General features: G+C 40.0%; 1 protein-coding gene across 2 annotated transcripts in view; it reads left to right on the top strand.

Moving 5' to 3' along the window:
• The window catches only part of Ppp3ca (protein phosphatase 3 catalytic subunit alpha), a 285,924-nt gene that overhangs the window by 214,144 nt on the left and 45,615 nt on the right, over positions 1 to 26,165 (top strand). For both annotated transcript variants that reach the window (XM_060392658.1, XM_060392657.1), the window contains exons 4-8: positions 4,111 to 4,222; positions 5,581 to 5,726; positions 9,699 to 9,838; positions 16,531 to 16,608; positions 19,333 to 19,427. In XM_060392658.1, the coding sequence (XP_060248641.1) occupies positions 4,111 to 4,222; positions 5,581 to 5,726; positions 9,699 to 9,838; positions 16,531 to 16,608; positions 19,333 to 19,427 (571 nt within the window). The remainder of the gene's footprint in view (positions 1 to 4,110; positions 4,223 to 5,580; positions 5,727 to 9,698; positions 9,839 to 16,530; positions 16,609 to 19,332; positions 19,428 to 26,165) is intronic.

The raw sequence follows: 26,165 nt of genomic DNA, 5'->3' as shown, positions 1-26,165 counted from the left end.
AGCGGTCTTCACAGTGCATTGATATTCCACTGCCACTTCGTGGTTAGCTTCTCAGACAAGGCAAATGGTGTCTTAGAGAAGCCACATTCTAAATTCCGGGAGTTTGAATCCTTTCCAAACTTGTGTTATAGACTGCACTTAGCCATGCATGTCAAGAGAAGCATCAGTTTTGATGAGTAAGTTTTGAGGCATGGGTATAGTTACCAGTTCAGAGAGCTAATCAGTATATAGTTAAAACAGTACTCTCCTTTTGACTCTCTTGCTTCTTATTCTGTTTTGCAATTGCTAAGAATCCTATGCAATTTTGCAAGAAGACTGCCCATCTAAAAGCCTAAATTACTAAGTAAATTATTATACTGTTAATTACCAGTGAACCAAGTGAACTAAGATAACAACGTCCTTAGTGCTGTGTGGTTAGGGATGAGTCGTAAATTAGTGAGGGCTGTGTCTGTGACGGAAATCGATGCAGTCTTTCATATTGAACAACTAACTAGAAGTTGAAAACACCTGTTTAGTTAACAGTAACAATGGTAACATGATTGAAGTGATTGGTACGGCTCATTTGCGTCTCACCATGTGAAAAGGTCCATGTAACATGGTGCTCCTTCTGCCTTCACAGACTCAGACAGTGAAGTGCTGACTCATGGCCGTCACCCAAGCACATAGACATAAATAATCTTTACCTGAGTGACACTGATTTATCTTGCTTTGTTTGGTTGTGATGTTACAAATCTGTACTCTAAAGTGAATCTGAGGTCATAATTTCGTTAAAGATCTTCCACTTTTCAGAATGCTGGAACTTTGTATGACTAAAGAGTTGCCAGCATGTCTGTGCTGTGCTTGGCAGCTGCCTCGCACCAGATGTTGAGGGTTAAGGCTGGCAGGGTTCCACGCTCCAGTCCACCCTTGGCCTTTCATTTACCATGCCATTTCTTCCATGCTGGCTGTGTTTGCGGTTTTATTTAGTGTTCAGGAGAAAATCTATGCTTGCCACAGAAGAAAAGGAAATAATATGTGAAAAAAAATACTGCAATTTGAGACTACTTTGAACCAAAAATTAGTTATTTTTCTTCTCTTTCCCCTTTTCTCCTTATTTTCCCTTTCACTTTTTCTTATTTATTTTTCCTGCTCTTCTTCTTCTTTCCCTCCACATTTCGTTCTGCAAAGATGGGATTACATCCATAAAGGAGTTGTATATCGTATCAGTTTAAATGTGTAGATATGAATACTAGGAATATTTATCAGAGAACATTTCTGAATTATCTTTTAGGTTCAGTTGTGAAAGGATTATAGTAATTAGGAGTAAAGGGATAAAGTTAAAAAGTTGTAGACCAAAATCAAAATAAGATCCTTAACAGCTGTCAAAAAGAAAATATAGGACTTAAGGTCTGATTCCTCTAGTCTGGTAGTTGAGTGTGCTTACAAAATGCAGTTTAGATTTAAGATGGGGAGAGAACTGCTTTGTTTTAAAATAACTTATCATAAAAAAGAATGAATCTAAAGATGTCAGAACTTTGGCTAAAATTTTCAGAATGTTATTGACCAGGAAGGAACAAGAGAAAGTCTTGTTGATCCTCAGTTATATAACAGTTTCATGAGGTCAATATACGTACATTTTCATAGTTGTGTGAGACGGGCACTTATTATTATGTTATACTCAGACGCTTAAAAATATTTTTATTAAAGAGATTTTATGCATCCTTGACTGAATTTAAATAAAACACACCCAGTATGGGAATTTTAGTAGCGCGTGTGTTTTAGGCTCTAAGGTAAGAATCTGATCACAGGAGTCTCCTGAACTAGGTTCTAGGTCAGCTGCCTACCCTGACTGTCCAGTCAAAGAGAGTAGGGGTAAACAGCAGAAAACAGACTTTTAATCAACACAGCAAACTGAGGAGAGGATCAAAATCAGGATGCCAGGACCTCAAGTCAGTCTTGAGGATATTGACAGGAGTTTCACGTTTAAGTAGAGGGAGGATGGGGGAAGGGCGACTGCAGCAGCAAGCAGTCTCCAGTTTTAGGGAGGTCTGACTGATGATGCTGTCAGATCTGGCTCTGCAAGGTGTTCCTGTTGCTTGTTCTGCAAGTCTCCGTTGCTCCGTCGCTTAGCAGAACAATCCAGTTTCCCTGCTGTGACTGTCTCTGCTTGAGCGTGAGCTCATCAAAGGGGAATATGTTGCAAAACCCTGGTGTTCCTAGAAGCTGGTGTAACTGCAGGTGTAGGACAATGGCTGAACCCTAGGACATGGTAAAACCTGATAGTAAGATGCCTCAGTTACTGTCACCTTTGTACCTTCATCCATCAAGGCGACTGGGATAGGTTAGATAGTACTAGCTTTACACAGACAGGAGTGACAACATGCCTGTGTGCAGGGTTAAGCAAGATTCTGACCTAAAGACTCAAGACAAAGCCAACAGTGCAGAATGCAGACAGAGATGCCAGGCTTCTGTCCCGCTCATAGCAAACTGATGAGTCCAAATGAGGCTTTAGTGCTTTTTGGCATAAGCTGTTTCTATGCTCCTGTTAGCATACATTTAAAGGGTCTTTGTATAACTATTCCTCTTCCAAATTAGACATTCTGATTTAACCCCCAACTTGCAAGCACCTACGTGTGCATCCACATCACCTGCATCAAGGGACAATCTTCAAAATTTTGAATTGGTAACGATTCCCTCGTTGACAACTCATGGCACTTAATTACTCCCTTCTCTGAAATACAAGGCAGAGTTTGAATAATATAGCCACCTTTTGTTTAAGCATGTAAGTGCAGTCCTAAAATAGGATTCATAGCAAGGACTCATGAGACTACCCACTCCTCACTGAGATGGCAGGGAACTTTGCGCATTTGGTGGCTCCTGCTGGTACAAGGGCCACTTAGGGAGGACAGCTGGCCAGCTCTTCAGATGTGCTCATATCTTAATCGCATGAACTCTAGCTAATGACTGTAATTAGAAATTAATCAAAGCAGCAAACGTACACACACACACACACACACGTAAACTAACTCCAGTCTATCATTTTTGTTTATTTCAAACACTTTCATATTTGAAGATGGCATGTTGTTGGAACATTACAGTAATCTACACTTGTCTCCTTAATTAGTATTTCCTCAGCGCCCCTGGGTTGTATATTCAAGCGTTGTTTCAGCACGTTGGGAATTCGTTCCATGATCATCACAGAAGCTTACAGGTTGACATCTTTCACTGGTAGCCAGCAGATACATTTCCTGTAGACTTTCCGTTTAGCATTACCCAGTGTCCCCGCTATATGTTGGGTAACTGGTGAACGAGGCATGAACATCGTGTGTCTCAGTCATCAGAGTGTGATCTGTCCCTGTCTCTGTTGTGTCCCTGCCATGGCCTCACTTTGGGAATACAGGTGTTGTGAAGAAGAGACTGCGGGCTTGTTTTTCAAAGAATTGTTTTCTGCTCTGTGTGGATTCTTAATGAATGACACTTGAGGATAATATTGGTATTAATATGTGATTGTTCCACTTACTCTTCATCTTCTATACAGATCACATCAATGAAGATTAGTCCCAAACCTAGTCTTTGTGTAGTCATCATGGTCACACAATATGGAACACTCAATTAAGTCATTTGAGAGTTTTAAGGTATAAGGAATATATTCCCTGTTTATTAGCAGTGAATGAGTTGACACTCCCTTCCCTTCAATTTAATTATGTACTTATATAAAAGAAGGAGGATGGATCTGCTCTGTATTATAAATGCTGTTAAATAAAGGGCAAGATAAGGGCAAGCAACATTGCTCAGTAGGTAAAGGCACTTACTGCCGAGCCTGTTGCTCTGAGTCCAGTACAAGTAACCCACATGGTGGAAGCAGAGAGCTGACTCCACTGACTTCCATACATGTGCGCATGCTCGCCTACACATACGTAAGTAAATAAATGTAATATTTTAAAAATTAAAATTAATTAGATGCCAAGAAGACAGGGAGTTGGTGAAAGTGATACCCTGAGTTATATTTGGTTTGCTTCTAAGTATCCTAGGTTGAGAATGTTGGCCATGATAATACATTGAGTTCATGTTAACTTATGAAATGCACAAGTATAATGGAAGATGCTCACTTTATGTTTATTTCTTCCTTAGTGTGTGCTGTATTTGTGGGCCTTGAAAATTCTTTACCCCAAAACACTGTTTTTACTTCGTGGAAATCATGAATGTAGACATCTAACAGAGTATTTCACATTTAAACAAGAATGTAAGTATCCTGAGACTTCTTCCTCTGGCATCATGTATACTAAACTGCCATTTTAACTGATAAATAAGAAGACCGTGTATAGTGTATTGTTTATTCTCTGTGCAAAGTTCAAAAGCCTTAGGTGACATTATTTCATGTCATCTTTCTAAACATGGACAGGTTTCAGAGTACATAATTGAAAATATGTTTTTATAGTCCTCGGAAACTATCATACAATAGATTTTAGTTATATATTTGATCTCCATAGCTCCCTCTAACTCCTCCCAGCTTCATCCCCCCACCCCACGCTCACCCCCAATGTGTGTTATTTATATACTCCTAGGTGTAGGGCCATCCAATAGAATACAGCCAAACCTACCATGGCCCACACCCTTGAAGAAAACTGACTCATCTCTTCTGTAGAGGCCATTACCTGTCCACAGTGCCTCAGATAGTACAGAGCTCATGAACTCATTCCCCTTCTTTACTAGAAGAGGGGCGGAAAGACTGTAAGAGGCACAAGTTGGGGAGATTGAGAACGAAACAGTGTCTTCTGAACATGACAGGACCACTGTACCCATGGAATCACAACGCCTATTGTAGTCTACAAAAGACCTGCACAAGATCAAGCCAGAATGTCAACTTTAATTATAAGTGTTTTATCAAGTAAACTATTAATCTGAGCTAAAGATTCATGTGTGCCATAGTACAAAACTAGTGCTTAGAAATGCAAGTCTTCTCTTTAATCTTTCAAGTCAAGAAAAGGAAATGGGGGGCCAAATAGAACCTATATTTTGGGGCTTCATTGATGTCAGTTTCTAGGGCATTAGACAAACTGAAAACTGATGCCTTCCTTTACACATACATACTTGGATTGGGGGATGCTCTGAGTTTCATTTTTCTCATGTCTGTTTTTCCCATTGTTTACTGGGAAAAATTTTTAATTCTTTTTACCTGTGTAATTTGGTTTTTATATTCAGTGAAGTATAAAGACTTTCCAAGAAACATTAGCTCTGAGTCAATATGGGCATAGCAGAATTCTGTGAGGGAGAAAGAGCTACAGAAAGTTTTGTGATAGTTGCCTTTTTACAATACAAATCAGCTGTGTGGCTCTCTTTCTGTCACCTTTATGTGTGTGTTGAAACTATATAAAAAGATTTGCATTTATACAAATTAAAAAATATAGATAAATGATAGAAATAGAAAACATTGTATATTAATGTTAATCTTTGAGTCTTGAAAATCATATTCATTCTGTTTTAAAGGGTCATATTCACATTATCCTGGCCAAATATATATAAAAGCAACAAAGCAATTTCAACGAAATGGTCCTAGTCATAAGGGCGTAAGAGTAAAGTTTTGCTTTTCATATTTCAAAGGTAAAATAAAATATTCAGAACGAGTTTATGATGCCTGTATGGATGCCTTCGACTGCCTTCCCCTGGCCGCGCTGATGAACCAACAGTTCCTGTGTGTACATGGTGGTTTGTCTCCAGAGATTAACACTCTAGATGACATCAGAAAAGTAAGCTCTGTTATTGCCCAAGTCTCCCCATTCTCTGTCCAACAGCGATCGCTGGAAGACATTAATTCCTCTGCCTCTGTCAGCTGTTGCATCCTGAAAATTAAAGCAGCTAAATACACTCACATTGCCATGACTTGTATCCAGTTTTTAGTTTAGGGCTTGGGGCTTGGCGTGGGGCTTGGCTTAGCAGGTGGCACATGTCATTAAAAATATCAAAATTTAATCTCTAAAGCAGGTATGCGGTTTCATTTTACTTTCTCCAACTAGTCCATCAAATATCTGTGATATGTTGGAAAAGTTGCATGACCCTTAGAGAAAATAGCACAATTTGACCTTTAAAATGTATTTATTGTGATGGTTTTTGTTGTTGCTATTACAACGTAAAATATTTATGTCAGCATCTAACAATAGCAAAGATAATAATGTTTTGGCTTTATTGGGTAAATGAGTGAAAACAGTGGAATTTTTCAGAAGCGTACTTTTACTGTGGTGTGGACTGTCACTATTGTTTTCCAGGAGGAGGCTAATTTGGGTGGAATGTGGAAGTTCATTGTGTTCTTTTCGTAGAACAATGGACCAATACATGGCAGTGCTGCAAAAACAGACAAGCTTTATTTCTCTATGTTTATGATCTTAACTGCAGCAGTGTAAGAAAAGACATGAGAGAGTATCAAAAAATTCTCAGTATATTTTTGGTGTCCAAATCTCCAAAAGAAAGCACAATGACGTAGAAAGACAAATGAGATGTGCATTGGATGTATGACGGGAGTCTACCGCAGAAGGCATCTGAAAGACCCTACCAAGCAGTGTTTTAAAACAAATACTAAGACTCATAACCAAACCTTTGGCAGTAGGGGAGTTAGTATAACAGGGAAAGGATAGGAGCCCCACAAGGACCAAATATATCTGGGCACAGGGTTTTTTTCTGAAACTGTTTCTCTAACCAAGGACCATGTATGGATATAACCTAGAACCTTTACTCGGACGAAGCTCGTGGTAGCTCAATAACCAATTGGTTTCCCATCGTAAGGGGAACAGGGACTGTCTCTGACAGGAACTCAATGGCAGGCTTTTTGACTCCCCACCCCCAAGGGAGGAGCAGTCCTGCTAGGCCACAGAGGAGGACTTCGCAGCCAGCCCTGAAGATACCTGATAAAACAGGGCCAGACGAAAAGGGAGGTGGTCCTCCCCAATACGTGGACTTGGAAAGGGGCAGGGAGGAGATGAGGGAGGGAGGGTGGGATTGGGAGGGAATAAGGGAGCGGGATACAGCCGGGATACAGAGTTAATAAAATGTAACTAATAATAACAAACAATTAAAAAATATTCAGTTACTTAAGCAGAAAAAAAAAAAAAAAAGAAAGCACAATGAGAACATTTTCTTACATTTTCAGGACATATCCTTTGTAGTTGTCTTAGCACATGACATTTGTGTGTGTCAGTGTGCAGAACGTGCTATAATTTGGGGATAAGTTTGACCATTAAGCTTTTGGGCTAAGAAACCAAAGCTACATTATTTTCCGAAAGACTCACTGATGCGCAAAACAGAGGCAGATACGTCTCCCTTCCTTTTGAGGAGACCTAAGAAAATCACTTATACTTTTCCAAGCACAGAAGGGAATGTGGAAATGATTCTGAGCCCCTTTTACTACTTATGCCAGTCATTTTAGAAAGAATAAGTTGCTTGAGTTATCTGAATTGCTGTATTTCAGCTATTAAAATTGTGATTTGGCTGAGTTTTGCTAGAAAGATACATGCTGTCTGGTATTTGAGCCTGGTGTGTTATAAGTCAGCCAATGGGTACAGTAACCATGATGTCAGTGAGTATGTGATAGCTGGCTCAGGTAAAACCTTACCTAAGATTCCTCATGCATAGAATTCAGTTAATGCCTGTGGGTATTTATACAGGACATTGTATGGTGTCATTTGAGTAATTGATACTTATTTTTTTCTAGTTTTCTTGAGCTAAAATGTTTCCATTGCTGCCTCACAAATTTGTATTTTGAACAGCATTTACAAGTTAATTATATAAGCTGCCTTCAATTAATATTAATTTAGTAAGTATTATTTTTCCACTATGTTTAGTGAAAAAAAAAAAAAAGTGATCATACATCCTTGTGTGCTAGTAATGTTATAGCTGATCACGGCAGGGAAAAAGGAACATGTAGCAGTGCACCGAACCAACGCCGTGCTGTTAACAGATGCTGAGACACGAGAGACAGGCATGACTGTTGTACTTGCAGACATGGACAAGTTCATGGGCTTAAATGAAAGGACACAAAGTGTTCATCAGGAGGAAGTGATGAAAATCCACTCTCTAAGTGTTTTCTTGTTTCAGAGGGAGAAAGATGGAAAGTTATAGCTAACGACCTATTTTGTTAAAGATGCAGACATGGGCAGAGAGAGACCTAAACTTTAAAATGAATAATCATTTTCATATGACTTACTATTTCTCTAATAATTTTGCTAAAACTCACAGCATTGAGACAATAATTTATTAAATTGCAGATATGTTTCCATATTATAAGAATCTATTGCCATGAAACTAATATTTGTTTTTATTTCAGAAATCCAAATAGTCCAGTTGTTCCTTGCAAACTCTGTCATTAAGGTGCAACAGAGACTACTCAGGAATAGAAAGAATAATATGTTCTTTTTTTTTTGGAGAGTAATGATATTGTCATTTTATCTTTAAAAATCAAACAAGGAACTAAAAAGAAGGCTGTGGGAGAGGACTGAAGGTAGAATCCCAGCAGCCATGTCAGGCAGCTCCTAACCACCTGTAGCTCCAGTTCCAAAGGACTTGATGCTTTCTTCTGGCCTCACTGGACGCCTGCACTCAACATGCTCATATCAGTGCACACATACACGAAGAACACCATTCATTGATTAATTAATTTTTATTTCATGGGCATTCATGTTTTACCTGCATTTATGCCTGTATAAGGGTCGTATCCCTGGAACATGACAACTGTGACAATTACAGAGAATTGTGAGCAGTCATGTGGGTGCTGGGAAGTGAACCCAGGTCCTCTGAAAAAGCAGCCAGTGCTCTTAACCACTGAGCCATCTCCCCAGACCCCCACACCATTTATTTCTTAAATAAATTCTTAAAAATGAAACAAAAGCACATTAAATAAACCACAGAGTCTTCTTTGTGTGCTAATAACTTCTTGTGTGAGACATTACTGTTTGTCCTGGTGCCGTAGAGCACACACAGCGATGATACTCAGTGTTGCATTGTAGGAAGATGATCATAAAGCAGTTTATAACTGGAAAACAAGTTTCAAATGAAGACCCAAAAGAAACCGGTCAAGCGAAGCAGTGTGACTGTACAAGTGGCCAAAGAAATTCAGCATCACTTTACTATCATACTCTTGCTCATGCCAAGAACAACCGCAAAATGGCATGTACTTCAGAGATGAGTATCAGTACGACACAAGGCAAGTGGCTCCTCTTAATGTAAAAGCCACATGTCCTCAAAATCATTTTGTCAGATAAAAAAAAAATAATCAAATAAGTAAATAAATAAAAAGTGAAATCACAGGGAATTCCCATCCTGACTTTATATGGATGGCAGTTCTCTGCAGGTGGTACATGGAATCACTGCCAAAAATCAAGCTATTTCTTTACAAAGGAGACAGAAATGGATTTAAAATTTTTTAATAGAAAAGAAAAGGGAAGGATTAAAAGAGGAAAACCAGAGGAAAGTGTAAGATTAAAGAGGCAAGAGAGAAGCAAAGGGAGAGATGAGCGTAGCCACGACTTGGGTTCATTATGAGAAAGAAGAAAGGGAAACCCGGAAAGATGAGGAATGGGGGCAGGGCAGGCATTGGAAGAGGGTTGGGTCATATTTCTCCCATCTGAGGTTGGGGGAGGGAGATGTTCACACTCGCAGCTAACATCCCGTGGGTTCTGAATTCTAAGTGTCCGAAGATGAGTCTTTTGTTCTCTGTCTTCTATTTTTCTTAGTTAGACCGATTCAAAGAACCACCTGCTTACGGGCCCATGTGTGACATCCTGTGGTCGGACCCCCTGGAGGACTTTGGGAATGAGAAGACTCAGGAGCATTTCACTCACAACACAGTCAGGGGGTGTTCGTACTTCTACAGGTGAGGAGCCAGCCCGGGTGGCTGGAACATCTGTCCTGTGGTACTGCAGAGCATGAGTGATAAGTGAATAAGTAGATGTGAAGAATGTATACCTACATACAAATACATGGATAGGGGCTGGAGGGCTGGCTCAGAGGTTAAGAGCACTGGCTGCTCTTCCAGAGGTCCTGAGTTCAAGTCCCAGCAACCACATGGCGGCTCACGACCGTCTGCATTGAGACCTGGTGCCCTCTTCTGGCGTGCAGGCACACATACAGGAAGAATATTGTATAAATAATAAATAAATCTTTTAAAAATACGTGGATATGTAATTTCTGTGAACAATAGGAAAGGAATGAAAGAGTGTGTGGGCTGGGAGAAGTCAAGTGGCGGCTGCAATTGATAAAAGGTACCAAAAACATCTTCTCAGCTGCATGAACTGAAAAAGCTATTAACCTTGCCTTTGTTCATCCATAAATGTGCTGTGCCTCACCAGTTCTTATAACTGAAATCAGAAAACCAGCTTCTCCTCCCTTGAGTAAATCATGCTCAGCTCACGCTTACATCGAGTGTGTCAGGCTCCCTGGGTGGGTGAGAACCAGCAGTTACAGATCTCCTAGGTGGCTCAGCACATCCATGTTCACCACTTTGATGAACCACGCTGAACATACCGTAACGGTGCACTTAACATTTGCAAAAGGGACTGCGTTTCTGAACATTTCAGAAAGGGATCCATAGCACATTTGGGGTTCTGTGTGTCTGAAACCACTTTCCTGATGGGGCACCTCACGTTTAGCTGCTGCATCGGAAACTCCTAAGGTCATTCATTTGGGTCCCTTTCTGTGTGATGTAACGGTGTGAATGTTGCCAGAAGGAATCGATTGTGAAAATTTTAAATTCTAGAACACAAGCTGGGTTTTATTTTATTTGCTCTTCCAACTTCAAAAGTAAACCTGGAAATAATGTTCATTTACACTGATCAGTCTGGCCCAAAGAACTCTGTAAAACAAACTCTGTAAAACAAACCCATCACACACACCTCATGTCTACACTAAGCTGATAACATAACATACTCTTTTTAATTGGCTACTCTATAGTAGAACATTTTGTTCTATACATTAAATTTTATTATGGATGAAAAGTTTCTTTTTTATGTTTGTTAGTATAATTGGAGAATTTAGTTTTGAACATAAAGTCATATTTTCTGTAAGCCATAATTTTGAGGGTGGTTTTTGTTTTAAATGTCAATAGCACAATTTGTTCTGAACATATGTGTTGTGTTATGGATTATCTTGTGATTTGGAAGCTGAGATACTAAGGCCGATGAGTATGTGTGGGCAAAATACTTCTGAAATGCTTAAAGCTTCTTTTTGATAATCACTCAACCCAGGTGTAAATTTTATAAAGGTGCTTGTCCTTGGATTAAAAAGTTGTTTGAAATGGATTAAAGCCAAGGGTCAGATCGTACAAATCTTCCCCAATTATATAGTCTCTAGCTATAGCTGTTGTGTTCCGCTAAAATAACACCATACAAAATCCACATGTAATTTTAATATTGAATCATATTGTATTTACACACAGTACAGTAATCTGCTGTCATTCTTCTGTGTCAGCCATTCAAGAAAATCTTATTCTGAGCAGAGTCCTGGAGTAAGCTTACACGGTTGCATAATATTTTTGTTTTGTGTCCTAGTTTCTTGTCTGTCTATGCTAAGACACCATGACCAAAGCCACTTATGTTAAAAAAGGATTTATTGGGGCTGACAGTTTCAGAGGGTTTGTCCATGACCATTATGATAGAGAGAATGACAGTGGGTAGCCATGGCACTGAAGAAGAAGCTGGAAGTTTGCACGTTGAGACAACAACCATGAGCAACAACCATGGTCATGTTTTGGGTTTTCGAAACCTCAGAACCCATCACTAGTGGCACACCTCCTTCAACAAAACCACACCTCCTCATCCTTACCAAACAGCGCGTGAATATAGATACAGATATAAAATATTATCTGTCACCCAGGTAGTTGGAGTTAAGCACATTCTCACACTTTTATTCTCCAAATTGTCTGAGGTTCTTCACAGATGTTGGTGTTTAGTCTTGACAAATGATTCTGTGTGGCTGAGTGTCTAGCCCCAAGGCTTCTATCACTGACTGTTGGCAGAGAATTCTGGTTTATAGTCTGTCAAAGGGAAAGAAGAACATCTTGTTTGCATAGTTTTTTTTTTTTTTTTTAATCTTTTGCCTTTAAGGTCACCTTGAAAGAACCAGAAATGTTAAGTTCATGTTTTAAAGTTCATCTAGACACATACAAGTGAGCGTAAAACTAAGTAATGAAGGAACTTAGTGGCCATTTCCAGTTGGAGTTGGCAATTGTTTTGGCCTACAGTTTTATTTTGCATGTCTTCATATAGCCTGGATATTTAATTTTTCATGCCTACCTATTGTTTAACATTTTATCTGGGCTATGGTTTAGATAACACATAGTCATATAGAAAAAATAATATCAGGATAAAGCTCAAGAGGTGGCTCAGCCACTAAGAGTACATACTTTTCTTGCAGAGGATCTGAGTTCAGATTCTAGCACCCGCATCAGGTGGCTCAAAACCAGCTAAGCCTAGCTCCAGGCAGCTCTAACACTCCTGATCTTGGATACCTACATACATATACATATACATACACATACACATATACATATACATATACATATACATATACATATACATATACATATACATATACAGAATTGACAAAGAAAGAAGTCTAAATAGCATTACATCTGTCAGAAGTATTTTCCTAATTTTTTATCACATTCTTGATAATGCCATACATGTATGTACTGCATTCTGATAACTTTCTCACATCAGCCTCTCTTACCTGGCCTCTCCTTCTGTCATTCCACACAACTATCCCCTTCCCAGAGTCATGGCTATTGACATTGGCTGGTGGCTCTTTTGGTTTAATCGGTGTCATACTCATAACCCGTGAATTGGGACAAAAGTAACTGATGGAAACAAACAAACAAAAATTCTTAACACAGGTTCCCCACCGCCCCTAGGTATTTTTCCATTGACTTCATAGTCACAGACCATAGCTTACATCCTCAAAGGCCTGCGGTGTCCGGAGAGGTAACTGAGATATTGGTTGCGGGCCAGCATTAGCTGGAGAGTAGAGAGGACCACAACATGTGGAAGAGAAAATCATCTGCATACAAAACTGTTGCTAGTATTTCGGGTTACCAGTTTCTCTCTTCATTGGATAAATCATGGACACATGGTATTCTGGATTTTGCTGCTTCTCAGTGTCTGAGGTTGGTAGGACATTCCAGCCTTGGTCTGGAGATGCAGTGACTCGAATATTAGTGTGCCTGTGGCCGCACAGGAAGCTCACTTGAACCCCACAGCAGCAGCCTCCAGCTCTTCATTACTCTCTAGCCCCTCCAGCTCCTCCAGCTCCTCCAGCTCCTCCAGCTCTTCATTACTCTCCAGCCCCTCCAGCTCTGAGCCCCTCCCCTGCCACACACACACCCAGACTCTCCTACTCTGGCCACCATAGTCTACAAAGTACTAGACATGCTTTGCCCTTCTCCTGGATTTTTTTTTGGTGGGGGGGAAGGGGTCTTTTTCCTAAATGCCTGTCCAATCTGAAACCGCACTTTTCTATTTGATTATCTACTAAATCTGAACATTCATTTAAGTCATTTCCCTGTTTTTATGTCAGGAGAAGTGTTTACAAAAGGGTACCAAAGACAAGCATAAAATTGTTCATTGTGTCAGGAATCATGATAGCCAAAAAATTAAGAAAGTCCAAACACCTACTCAATAGAATAGTAAACGCTAGTGTATCGAGATGTACAGATAAAGGCAGAAATAGCATCTTTTCTACATATAAAAGTATAATTAGTGTGTGTCTGTACAGTAACTATTATAAGTCAAGTATCTGCACAAAGTATTGACTGACTGTAGCAAGTAAAAACAACCTAAACAAAACCACATGTACCGACATGGATGTGCAAAAGACAATCAACCATCATACAATGAAATGAGCTCAGCATACAAGAACACTAGTCTGCAACACTGAAAGCCACGGTGGCACTTACCCTTACTCAGAGTGAGAGCTGCGACAAGGTTCAGTGTCTAAGTACGAGGTACAAGAGTGTTCCCTCTGTGAAGGGATGCTATCTTCTGATCTGTGATCTTTTTATATCGATATTTAACTTCAATAAAATGTTAGCCTGAGGGTTAGGAGTGTAGCTCAGTGACAGGACACTTTGTGCATACGTAAGGAACTGGGTTTGATCCCCAGCTCTACGATAGTTTGTGTGCATAGTAACTGCTTGCTACCTGTGGAGATGCAAGTGAGGACTGGGTTCCACAGAAGTTGGTTGCAACCTCAGCATCTAAGATCTGAATTCCTTAGAGCACCCAGGAGCAAAAGAGAGACACAGGAAGTCCTAGGAAAAGAAGGCAGACTGAAGCCCCAGGGCGCCCCAGGGTGGAGTTCCCCTTAGTAGGACCAAGTAGCAGAGGTTCGGAGCATCTGGGCAAGCTAGAGAAGGGTAAGAACAGCAGGAGGAAGAGGAAGAAGCTTCCTGTTCACACCATGTTGCAGGTGCCTGTTCTGCTGACCTGAAGCAGCCAGAAGGACCAGCGGCCTCTGCTTCCCCCAACCATCCACTGCCCTTATTGAGCTCTTCCAGTGACTGCACATGAGCCCCAGAGAGGGACAGGCTGTTGCTAGGTGCTCAGAAGAGTGAGTAGAGAAAGCAGTGTATTTTCTCTGCTGGAATCTTCCATTGCTAATGGGCAGAACTGTAGCCATACTTTACATAACAATATGATGAGTATCAGGAAGGTGTGAGGTGCAAACTCTAGAGGTAGAGATTTTTTAGGCCTAGGGGTGAAGTGGGCCTGACCTTGATGGAAGGCTTCTTGTGGGATCATTTAACTCATAGTGGAAGAACTGGTCTTTTCAGGAGGAAAAAACCCGCAGGGAAAGTATCTGAAAAGGCCCTTGCATGTAAAAGTGTCATAGTAATACCGGCAGGCAACAGCTTTGTTAAAAAGTCTAACGTACTTAAAATACATGTGCTGTGTTAGAGAAACATAAAGAAGAAAACAAGCAGAACGAATCCAGTTTTTCTGCTGCCGGGTTCACTGTTCTTCTCAGCCTTCTCTGTTCACACTCAGTCTGCAAGGGGCCCCCTCTGTGTGGAGTTCTAACCCTCCGCTTATCCACATCCATCCTGAAGTGTTATACCAGACCATCTTCTCAGTGTTCCCTCATGACTGACAGACTTGGGGCAGGGAGCAGTGTTGCCGCCTTACCCTGTAACGCCTACATAACGTGTGAAATACTTCACCTTTAACATGTTTTGTTTTCTGTGGATTTTTAAATGTTTTTCTTTTTTTTAATCACATGGAATGTTTCTAATTTATAAAAGCCTTCACGATAGAAGTAACACATCACCCTTACCACGTCACCCCACTCAGCCCGCTCTGCCGTCCAGCAAAGGGAGCAAACCATGGCCTGCTCTGATCGGCAGGTCACTACATTTCCGTCCCTCTGAGGAGTCGTGAATCCAGAGCTCTGATACAAAGTACACACATGTGTGCTGTGAGTGCAGAGAAAGCGAAACTCTTTACAGTTTGTACGAGGACCAGTTTGTCAAAGAACTAAGTCTTCTTCCATACAGTTTATATTAGTTACTTTCCCCCTGTTGGGACAAAGTACCTGACAGAGAGAGCAGTTTGAGGAAGAAGGGAGGGTACACCCTGTCGTGGCAGCTGCTCACATGGCATCTGCTTGCAGTCAGGAAGCAGAGAGAGACTGGAATGCTGAAGCTCAGCCCACTCTCACCGTTTTGTTCATGCCGGGATCCTTGTCCAAGAAACGTGAAACGTGCTACCAGTTATGGTAGATCTCCCCGCTTTGATGAACCTAATGTTAAAATCTCCTACACAGTTTGTCCCCTCTGTGCTTCTATACCTGTCAATTTGACCATCACTACAAACCATCACAGAGCTGGTATCTCTGGCATGTACCACCTCAGAAGTATTTGTTTTTCCTGTTGATTGGATTTTTCATGCAACTACATAGCATAGAAACTGTTTGTCTTCTCAAATACTTTTGTCCCATATACTAAGTACTAAATTGTTTCTCCAAAGTAGGTTTGTTCAATTTATTAATATGTCTATCTACAGGTATACATTAAGTTCTTGTGAATATTTTCTTATAAAAATATTTACTTACAAAAAAATTGGTTTTTCTGTCCTTAATTTCAATTGTCAAAAGTTTATTGATTTTGAATTTATTTCAAGACATCTTAGAGCAAAGACATAGTGGTTGTAAACGTTATATTTTAAGTTTCAGTTTGTCATTTGGCTCTCAGTTATAATAAAGTGTGGAAACTGATGTTTTCTTTTTAATATTTTTTATTACTGTGGTATGTGATGATAGGTGTGTGTGAGCACAGGTGTGCACGCCAAGGCACACATGTGGAAGTCAGAGGACACCTTTCAGGAGTAGCTTCGTCCCTTCCATCTGTGTGTGCCACATCTGACACAGGGAGGAACCTGTCTCCAAAGCCAAGGGACTTGTTTCTGGAGTGCTGTGTGGTTGTGCTGGGTGCCGGCAGCATCTGGGAGTCTGCGTGATGTACCATGACTCCTGGAGATGTTCTAACTGCCTCTTCTCCTTTCTTTCTGTGTCTGGCAGTTACCCGGCTGTATGCGACTTCCTGCAACACAATAACTTGTTGTCCATCCTCCGAGCCCACGAAGCCCAGGATGCAGGGTGAGCGATGCTGATGGTTTGTCAGTGATTACCACTTTGTCGGGGGCTCTTCACCCAGCTTAGGCTGTGCAGGCGCCCTCTGGCCAGGCCCATTTCCAGAAGGGACTAGTTGAAAGTGGGCTTCTAGCAACACAGGTATGGCAGAGCGACAGGGCATGTCTGGCTGCTGGTATCTGGTTTTATACTCATGGTTATCACCGTTAAGTTCATAACATGGCATTAAGTCTAGGAACCTTTTTAATGTTCTGCCACCTTTAGAGTTTTCTTAAGGACTTGCTTTCTTAAAGGCACCTCCCCTTATTTCTTCCAATTCTTGTAATTATTATAATGCCCAGGAGGTAAGTCATCAGCCACTTTCCAGTCTTGGTTCACATGTGAATTAATGGTAGTCACAAATATTTAAAAGCTATTCCAAGCTGTAGGCTTGTTAGAAATCATACCCCTCCTCCTTGTACAGTTTTTATAGGGTTGACATGAGGACATTTATTAAACAAAACAAAATACCATTATCTATCAAATAACTCCCTGGAAATAATTTTGTATTTGGTGAACTCTTAAAGCTTAGTTTTAAAACTTTGGAAAACTGAATAGTTTTGAGCTTGAGAGAGAGAAACAAGTGCGATCCATCAAAAGTCTGATCGCCTTTCTCATCAGGCTTTATGGAAAGGCCTTTGCCTTTAAACAGAAAACAAAACAAAACAAAACAAACGAACAACAAAAAAAAACCTCACCCCTTTGAATTTTGCATTTTCTGAAAATGGAAGCACTCCTTTCCAAAACCCATGTGCTGAAGCGGGTGTTTTGCCTTCCTACAGTGAGTGACACGTGTGAACATGACGGAAACTAAGATCCTTCTGAGCACTGCCTTACTTAGCAGGTTGGATCCGAGCTGGCATCATTCAGTCAGTTTGTCACTGCAGATCATTGCAGTAATGTGTTCATGAACATAGCACTTAGACCCTCAGAACTGTTTGTGCTTTTCAGGAATGCAGTGTATCCGAGTTACTTTAAGTATCTTTTCCAGCAGGCTAGATATTTAGAACAGATGTTTCTTAATGACCATACATACCTTAGATTGTTTGCTTACTTAGTGATGGTTGGATTGATGAGCTAACGTCAATTAACATCAGATATTTCTGTTTAAAATGAGCAGTGTGTCAATTGTTTGAGGAAATGGAGAACATCATGTAGTTTTTATTATTTATTTACTTATTGTGAAATAAGCCTAACCAACCTAATTTTATAAAGTCAAAAAACTAGAAAGGAATATTTGGGCCTTAAATATTACTCTTAACTTGAGAAGCCCATCGCTCACTTGCAACATATGTCATCTATACTGCCACTTTGCTTTTGAGCAAGCTTTTCTTGTTACTTTGTGTGGTTTTGGGCGGTTTCCACTAGGCCAACCTCTGCCCTGCCCCACTACAAGCATAATTACATAAAGAAAATACATCTGAAATATTTTTAGAGGCTTTTACTAGAGTGTTTCTTTTGGGAAAAGCCAGTGTCAGAATATTTCCAGAAAGAAAAAAAAAAATCAAAATCTGCTTAAAATTAAACCATTAAAGTGGCTGTTTGTGTAAAAGCACAGTTTGGGCTGCTTTTAGAACTCAGCTACATTAAAATACCAGGAAAAAGTGGTTGAACAAGTCTACATTCCCACCAGCAATGGAGGAGGGTCCCCCTTTCTCCGCAACCTCTCCAGCATGTGTTGTCACTTGAGTTTTTGATCTTAGCCATTCTGATGGGTGTAATATGGAATCTTAGAGTAATTTTGGTTTGCATTTCCCTGATGACAATGTGAATAAATTGTAAAATAATGATAATAATAAATAAGACTTGGTAATTAAAAAATACTAGGAAAAAAAGAAAAAATAAAAGCAAAAAAGAGAAGATTTTATTGTATAAAAATGCTTCTAAACTAATGCTTCTAAACTAATGCTTCTAAACTTCTAAATTTGTTAAGTCATAAGACGCATTTTCATAGGTATAGGAAAAGAGCCTCAACCTCATGTTCTTTTTGATAGATAGTTAAAGTGTTATATTATGAATTATTTTTGTCCTCACAGAGGAAAAGTAACAGGATAGTTTCTTTCCAGAAGTTCTCATGGATGCTCTGTTCATTACCGATTGATTAAATCTCACCCTGCTGAGACAATAATCTTTGCTGTGCAGACACCAGCAGAGCCTGGTCATAAATAAAGTTCTAAAATAGAAAGACTCAATTAGTAAAATTCATAGTTTTAATGAGACGTTCTTTGAAGGAAAAAATATTGCTGTGTCTTGGGAAATCAGAAGCCAAAGGTTCCTATATAACCTTCTATAGAAATGTTTACAGCATGACCTACCTAGCTCTTCGTGGTTGGTCTTCCTCTTTCAACTCACTTGATTGGCCGTTCTCTGAAAACCACTGTGGTCATGGACTACCTTCTTGTAGTCCCTGGCCGCCATTTTTTGTGTGGAGCATCTAAGGATGAATTAGAACTGTACTGGATTCCCCCCACCCTTGATTTTTGCTAAGTTTAAAAGATACCAGATGTATGAGTGTAGATTTGCGTTCCTGTCACTCCTGAAATAGATCCGTGCCCGTGTTCCAAAGACTCAGGTTTTATTTAGCGCATGTCATTGGATCCTCTCTGGGAGACAGAGCTGAACTGAAGGCCCGTGTGCAGGTGTGTAAGTTGTCCACGCTCACTTTGCTCACCCTGTGTTTCTTGTCTACAGGTACCGCATGTACAGGAAAAGCCAAACAACAGGCTTCCCTTCTCTAATTACCATTTTCTCCGCACCAAATTACTTAGATGTGTACAATAACAAAGGTGAGTGTGACTCTTGGTGAGGTCTTAAGTAGTTTGTGTCCTCATGCTGAAACTGATTTTGACTTGACTGTTAACATTTTAAACCCTCTTCCTCCTCTTCCTCCTCCTCCTTCTTATTCTTTTGTTAATCCCTTAAATATTTAAGTATTTGGAGGTAGAATCTGGGTACTGTTATATTTTTTAGGTTTGTCTTTTCTGTAGTTGAGATACTGTCATACTGTCTGCTCTCTGGTAGATACACACTTTCAAAACAGTAATAATAATTGGAGGTAGCCCAAACTCATGTTCCTTATAAAGATTGCATTTATATAGTTGACATGTAATTATGTTTGTTCAAGAAAGACATGTCTAGCAAAAAAATAAATCTCAGCTTGAAATTATATTTATTGAGCCCCTACCATGAATCACTTTCTAAGCAAGTAGAGGCTCAATTATTTAAAAAGAATATTAAGGGCCTGGAGAGATGGCTCAGAGGTTAAGAGCACTGGCTCTTCTTCCAAAGGTCCTGAGTTCAATTCTCAGCAACCACTTGGTGGCTCATAAATATTTATGGTGCAATCTGGTGCCCTCTTCTGGTGCACAGATTTACATGTAGGCAGAATGCTGCATAAATAATAAATGAATGAATCTTAAAAAAAAAAAAGAATATTAAGCTTCATGTATCTTAGTTGGTCCTTCCCATTTCCATATACAAAGCAAGTGCCTGTAGTCAGGTGCCTCTCACAGAGTCATTTAACCAGGAAATCATGAATCAGATGAAACCCACAGTTCTGGACTTCCTTCCACAAATTCCCCACCTGAAACAGGGAAACCAAGGGGCATTATGTGCTTCTGTGAGGAAGGGAACCTCCCTCCTTCCAGAAAGTCATCTTGATTTAAAAATGACGTATGTCCTAGGTGTGTCAGACAGGTGACATACTTGTGATGTAATAGCTATTGAGTCTAGTGGCCATTAGTCTGGGTGTTATGGGAGTAATATCTCTGAGTATGATTTTCAGAGATTAGGAAAAAAGAAATAAGTTAAACAATATGTAAGCTGAAGTATAGTTCAGGCAGGGCAGGGAAAAGCATCTTTGAAACTGGAATTAGGGCACTGCCTGTGCTTCAGCTGATGTGATAAATATCCTCTTACAAAAGGGTAGGATCCAGGCCTGGACTCTAATGGTCCCCAGGAACTCGTCTAGGCCACCTTTTCTTGATAGGACGACAACCATGAGAAGAAATTATTTGTTCAACAGAACAAATAATGATAAGCATTGGAGAAAGGAGATTTATTTCACTGTGCTTGTATTGGAAACAGAGGCAGAAAGGAGGTTCTAGTGACCCTGCCCTTCCAAGTGTAGCTTTATGGTCCTGACATGAAATTTAGGTTTAGATAGAGAGCAAGAGGCTTGCATAGTGAAGCATCGTGCTCAAGGTGTGGTCCAGACTATAATTGACATCTGGCTCTGGTTTCTCTTACAAGATGGTCTGACAATAATCAGTGCCAAGCTTTAGCTTGCTCTTTTTTTCTATTTTTCTACCAGCATGAGATTCCTGGGGAAATTCCCATTTCTTGTTTCAGTGGTATACAGTCTCCTGCCCTGGCCTCCTGGTGTCTAATATATATATATATATATATATATATATATATATAATATATATATATATTATATATATATATATGCCTTTACCTCCATTATTCCCAAGTGACTGAATTACTTGGCGGCTTGTTGCATTTGTTGGCCTTATATATTCTACTTTCTCTACATAGTACTTCGTCTTGCTCAGAGCTGGACCCCTGTCTCCATACCTTCTAATGCTCCCAGGAACCCTGCTCCAAAAGTCTAGGCGGCTTGTCTTCTTTCTGCCGGCCTCTTGTACTGCCCTCCCTGTTTTGCCTGCAGTGAATAGAGTCTACTCTCAGACCTTCCTCAGAGAGTGAGGACGGCTAGATGGAGTGCGCTATGGCAGCATAACTTTTGCTAAGACCACGCTGGCTGTGACAGGCCTTCCTCTGAAGCTAAGGAGGGCAGGTATCCACGGACAAACCACAGCCACGTGATAGGTGCTTAACAGCAAAGTTGTGCTGTCTTTAGAGAGGCAAGAATGCCAGACACAACAGCGTGTGTTTTCTGCATGGTGTGTGCTCTCAGGGCCAGTCCATAAAGTTGGATGCTGAGGGTTCACTAACAGTGTCAACCAAGGGGAGCCACAGGAAGTGCCTTTGTCAAGAAGTCTTCTGAATTAGCCTTGTTGAAAATTTTGATGCAGACATAAAAGAATGCTCAATTTTTATAGGAAAGATATAAAAAGTCAAGGCCAGTGAATTTTTTAAGCAATAAACTTATTTTGAATTAAACTAATAAATGCTATTTATTTGGATTAGTTAGGTGAAAGTTTTCAACATTTCTCTGGGTGTGGACACTGGCTAGAACATTCCTCACCACTCTGCTGTAATCCATCTTAAGTGTACAAAGTGTATAAATATTATGCTGGAGCATTTAAGTCGTTTTTCTGTTAAACCTAAGGAGCAGTGTGGTAGCACATGCTTGTCTGTGATCTTAGCACTTGGGAAGTGGAGGCATTCTAATCAAGAGTGTGAGGTCATCACTAGCTAGCAATTTCTAGGCTAACCTAGGCTACATGATACCCTGTCACACAAAAAAAAATAAAAATAAAAATAAACAAGCAAACAGAAAGCACCAAGGGAAAGAATGCCTTTCCGAGACATTTTCTGGACAGAAACTGGTTAGCTAAGTGCATTGACTATTCTTAGGCACTTTATGACAGTTAAATAAAATCCAACCCATTAAAAGTGAAGGCAATTGGCATCTCATTCCATAATGTCCTCAGACACTTATCATCTGTGTCACACTGTGTTTTGGTGAAGATAGCCCCTTCTCACACAATGTCAATGTTTCCCCTTTGTGTGTGGTTCCAATTTGACAGACCAGGGACTTGAGTACAGAAGGCAGTATTTTGCCATCTTTGAGATTTCTGTTGATCTTCAGCTCTGATCTCTTGCTGTGGTAAGCCACAGTCCTTCAGGAAGAGGATAGAACTGTTTGCATTTGGGAAACCTTTTCATAAGGCAGAAATTCTCTCAAGAGAAAAGAGAGACTAAAGGAAAAAAAAAAAAGAAAGGTGCATTCTTCAGCTAGAACATAATGTCAAAAGACTTTTGTGTCAGATTTCTGAAGCACTTTAAAGCTATTATGCAGACAGCTTGTACAGTATATAGGAGTGGGAGTTAGTTATTCAATGCTTCAGTGCGCATTGCTTAATTTGAATAAAATCAGTGTTAACTCGAAATTTTAAAATCCATGCAATAAAATTGAGTTGCAAGACTCTCCACAACATTAATCAGTGGAAGAATAGCAGTGAGGGTCTGTGAGTTAATCTTTGCTAGAGACAATGACCACAAAGAACATTAGTTACATTGTAGTTAGGGGAGCTACTACAAAATAAGATAGAAATGAGCCTCTCAGGTTTAGTGAAAGTATGAGAAAAATCGGTTTACCATGCAGCTTTAAAACCAATGCTAGCAAACTGGCACTTCCTCAGACAATTAGGAATACTGCTATCTCGAGATCCAGCTATACCACTCCCAAGCATATCTCCAAAAGTTGCTCAAGTATACAACAGGACATTTGCTCAACCATGTTTGTAGCAGCTTTATTCATAATAGCCAGAATCTGGAAGCAACCCAGATGTCCCTCAATGGAGGAATGGATGTAAATATTGTGGTACATTTACACAATGGAATACTACTCAGCTATTAAAAACAAGGAAATCATGAAACTTGCAGGCAGATGGTGGGAACTAGGAAAGTTCATCCTGAGTGAGGTATTCCAGAAACAGAAAGACACACATGGTATATTAGACATATAATATAAGTGGATATTAGATATATAATATAGGATAATCATACTAAAATCTGTACACCTAAAGAAGCTAAGCAAGAAGGAAGACATGAATAAGATAACCAATCCTCATTCAAAAAGGCAAATAGGATGGACCTCGGAAGAGGGAAAAAACAGGGAACAGGACAGGAGCCTACCACAAAGGGCCTCTGAAAGTCTCTACCTAGCAAGGTACTAAAGCAGATGCTGAGACTCATAGCCAAACTTTGGGCAGAGTACAGGGAATCTTATGAACGAAGGAGGAGATAAGAAGACCTGGAGGGGACAGGAACTCCACAAGAAGAGCAACAGAACCAAAAAATCTGGCACAGGGCTCTTTTCTGAGACTGATAATTCAAACAAGGACCATGCATAGAGATAACCTAAAACTCCTGCACAGATGTAGCCCATGGCAGCTCAGTGTCCAAGTGGGTTTCCTAGTAAGGGGAACAAGGGCTGTCTCTGACATGAACTCATGGGCTGGCTCTTTGATTACCTCCCGCTAAGTGGGGAGCAGCCTTACTAGACCACAGAGGAAGACAATGCAGCCAGTCCTGATGAGACCTGATAGGTTGGGGTCAGATGGAAGGGGAGGAGGGACTGGGGGAGGGGCATGGAAGGAGAAGAGAGAGAAAGGGTGGGATTGGGATGGGAAGAGGGAGGGGCTACAGCTGGGATACAAAGTGAATAAATTGTAATTAATAAAAAAAATATATTAATTTAAAAAACCAATGCTAGCTGTGATCAGATGTATTTAACATGAAATCGTTCCCACTAGCAGATTCTTCTTGTAAGGTTGGCAGGACTGACATCTCATCATGTGGTGTCCCCCTCATTAACTCCGCAGTGTCCATCCTTTGCCATCTGCCTTATCAGAGTTAATCTCACCTATCCTCCTTCATCTGTCCTCCCCTCACTCTGACAACTCTTTGTGAGATGCTGGGGGCAAATGATGAAAGTTCAGATCACAATTATCTCATCCCACAACAAGCTCACGTATGTTTATTATAATGCAGTGACAGCTCTATAAAGTGAAGGAAAGAATTACCTTTTGTAAATAATGAATGGAATTGCTTTGGGATTAAGTGCTGGGCAGCACGAATAGTCCATCATTTCTGATCTTAGCTGCCATGTGCTAGCTAGTGTCTGGCTTCTCAGATGCTGCCAAGAAAACAGTCCTCTTTCAGCAATTTATTTATGGTTTCACCACGTATTATTTAGAATACGCAAGTTATTTCCCTCCATCTATATAACTCATAATAGCAGACTTTAGCAGTTTTTCAACTTACGACCCTGAACAAATTTTAAGTTTGCATCTAGCTACATATCTTTTCCATACTAAAATAATTTGCTTATACCTCTACTTAAATAGATTAGATGTACCCATAAGAAGAGTTCTCTCTTTCAGTATGTGTGATTCCAATTGTAGTCTCTTATACATAGCACTTACTTTGTTTTTCTAGTTAGCTTTCCCATGTATTTCAGTTACCAGTCAAAGTAACATTTTGAGTCACAAAGTTTGCAATGTATATCATGTAGCCAAGTTTTATACCTTTGTTTCAGTTATCTTTGCTATCACTGTGACAAAAATACCTTAAAGGAGAAAGGTTCACTCTTGGCTCACAGTTCAAAGCCATGGTCCAGCATAGCCAGGAAGTGACAGCAGCAGGAACCAAAGGCAGATACTAACATTTCATCAGCCCTGAAGAAGCAGAGCATAATGAATGTTTGTGCTCAGCTCACTTTCTCCTTGCTATACATTCCAGGATCTGCAGCCCAAGAAATAACATGATGCCCAGTGGGCAGGTCATCCCACCTCAGTTAACATCAATATAATCACCACAGACATTCCTGGAACCCACCTTTTAGCTGATTCCAGATCTCATCGAGTTGACAACTGAAATTAACCATCAGTGCCTTGTACATAGCAGATACCCAATAGAAGAGTAGTACCCTGTCAGGACTGGTCCAGGAAGTGTTAGCTCACTTGCTGTTCCTACTGTTAGTAATGCTGTTAGTAACTCTTTCAAAGCTGAAATTAGACATTTGCCCAGTGAATACTTGGTATATTTAACTATTTTTATGTGACTCTGTAGCCTAAAGTAAAAGCTATTTTCTATTTACCCAAATATACCAAACAGAAGAAAAGTGCAATCAAGAAAGCCACATTAAAAAAAAAAAAAGTTAGTTTCCATCTGTAAAAATGGCCAGCCATATCTAATTACCAACACTGAACAAGGTTATATCAGTGATTGACTACATTTAAGGCTCCATGCTGAAAGATATCTGGGTGATGTGTTAAATGTGGTCTTTGCCCTATTGTATCTTCTGCTCTGTTTTCATGGGAGACATGATTAAATACTTCTGTCAATAAAGATTTGTGTGTTTGAGAAGTTCTGTAAGGAAGAGAAAGCAAGAGAGGAGAGTGGAAATTACTCCTGATGACAGGATAGCTTAACTCAGGAAGAGACAATTAAGAAAATAAAAAAATCATTTGTGACAGAAAAACAAAAACAAAACCTGTACCAGATAAGAGTGGTGCTTTGGCTGACTATGTTTGACCAAATACTGGAATGAACCTCTGAGGAGAAAAAAAACAACAACTGTATTTTATACCTTGAGAGAAACAAGAAGGTCCTTTTAAGGTTCTTAAGGTATGTCCATCCTCACAGATTGGACTCTTCCGTGGTTTACAGGAAAACTTTTGTCTTTAAATGTGCTTCTGAAGAATATAATGTAGATTACGAAAGAGTCTGCACCAGAGCAGTGTTCTAGTTCAGATGGGTTTTTAGGTAAGTGGGAGAGTACATGTGTGGGATGTATGCAGAGATACGTCAGTGTGCATAGCAGGGAT

The sequence above is a fragment of the Meriones unguiculatus genome, chromosome 10, assembly GCF_030254825.1.
Source record: "Meriones unguiculatus strain TT.TT164.6M chromosome 10, Bangor_MerUng_6.1, whole genome shotgun sequence".
In the NCBI taxonomy this organism is placed as follows: Eukaryota; Metazoa; Chordata; class Mammalia; order Rodentia; family Muridae; genus Meriones; species Meriones unguiculatus.
Note: the sequence above shows the minus strand (reverse complement) of the source record. Positions and strands in the feature narration are given on the sequence as shown.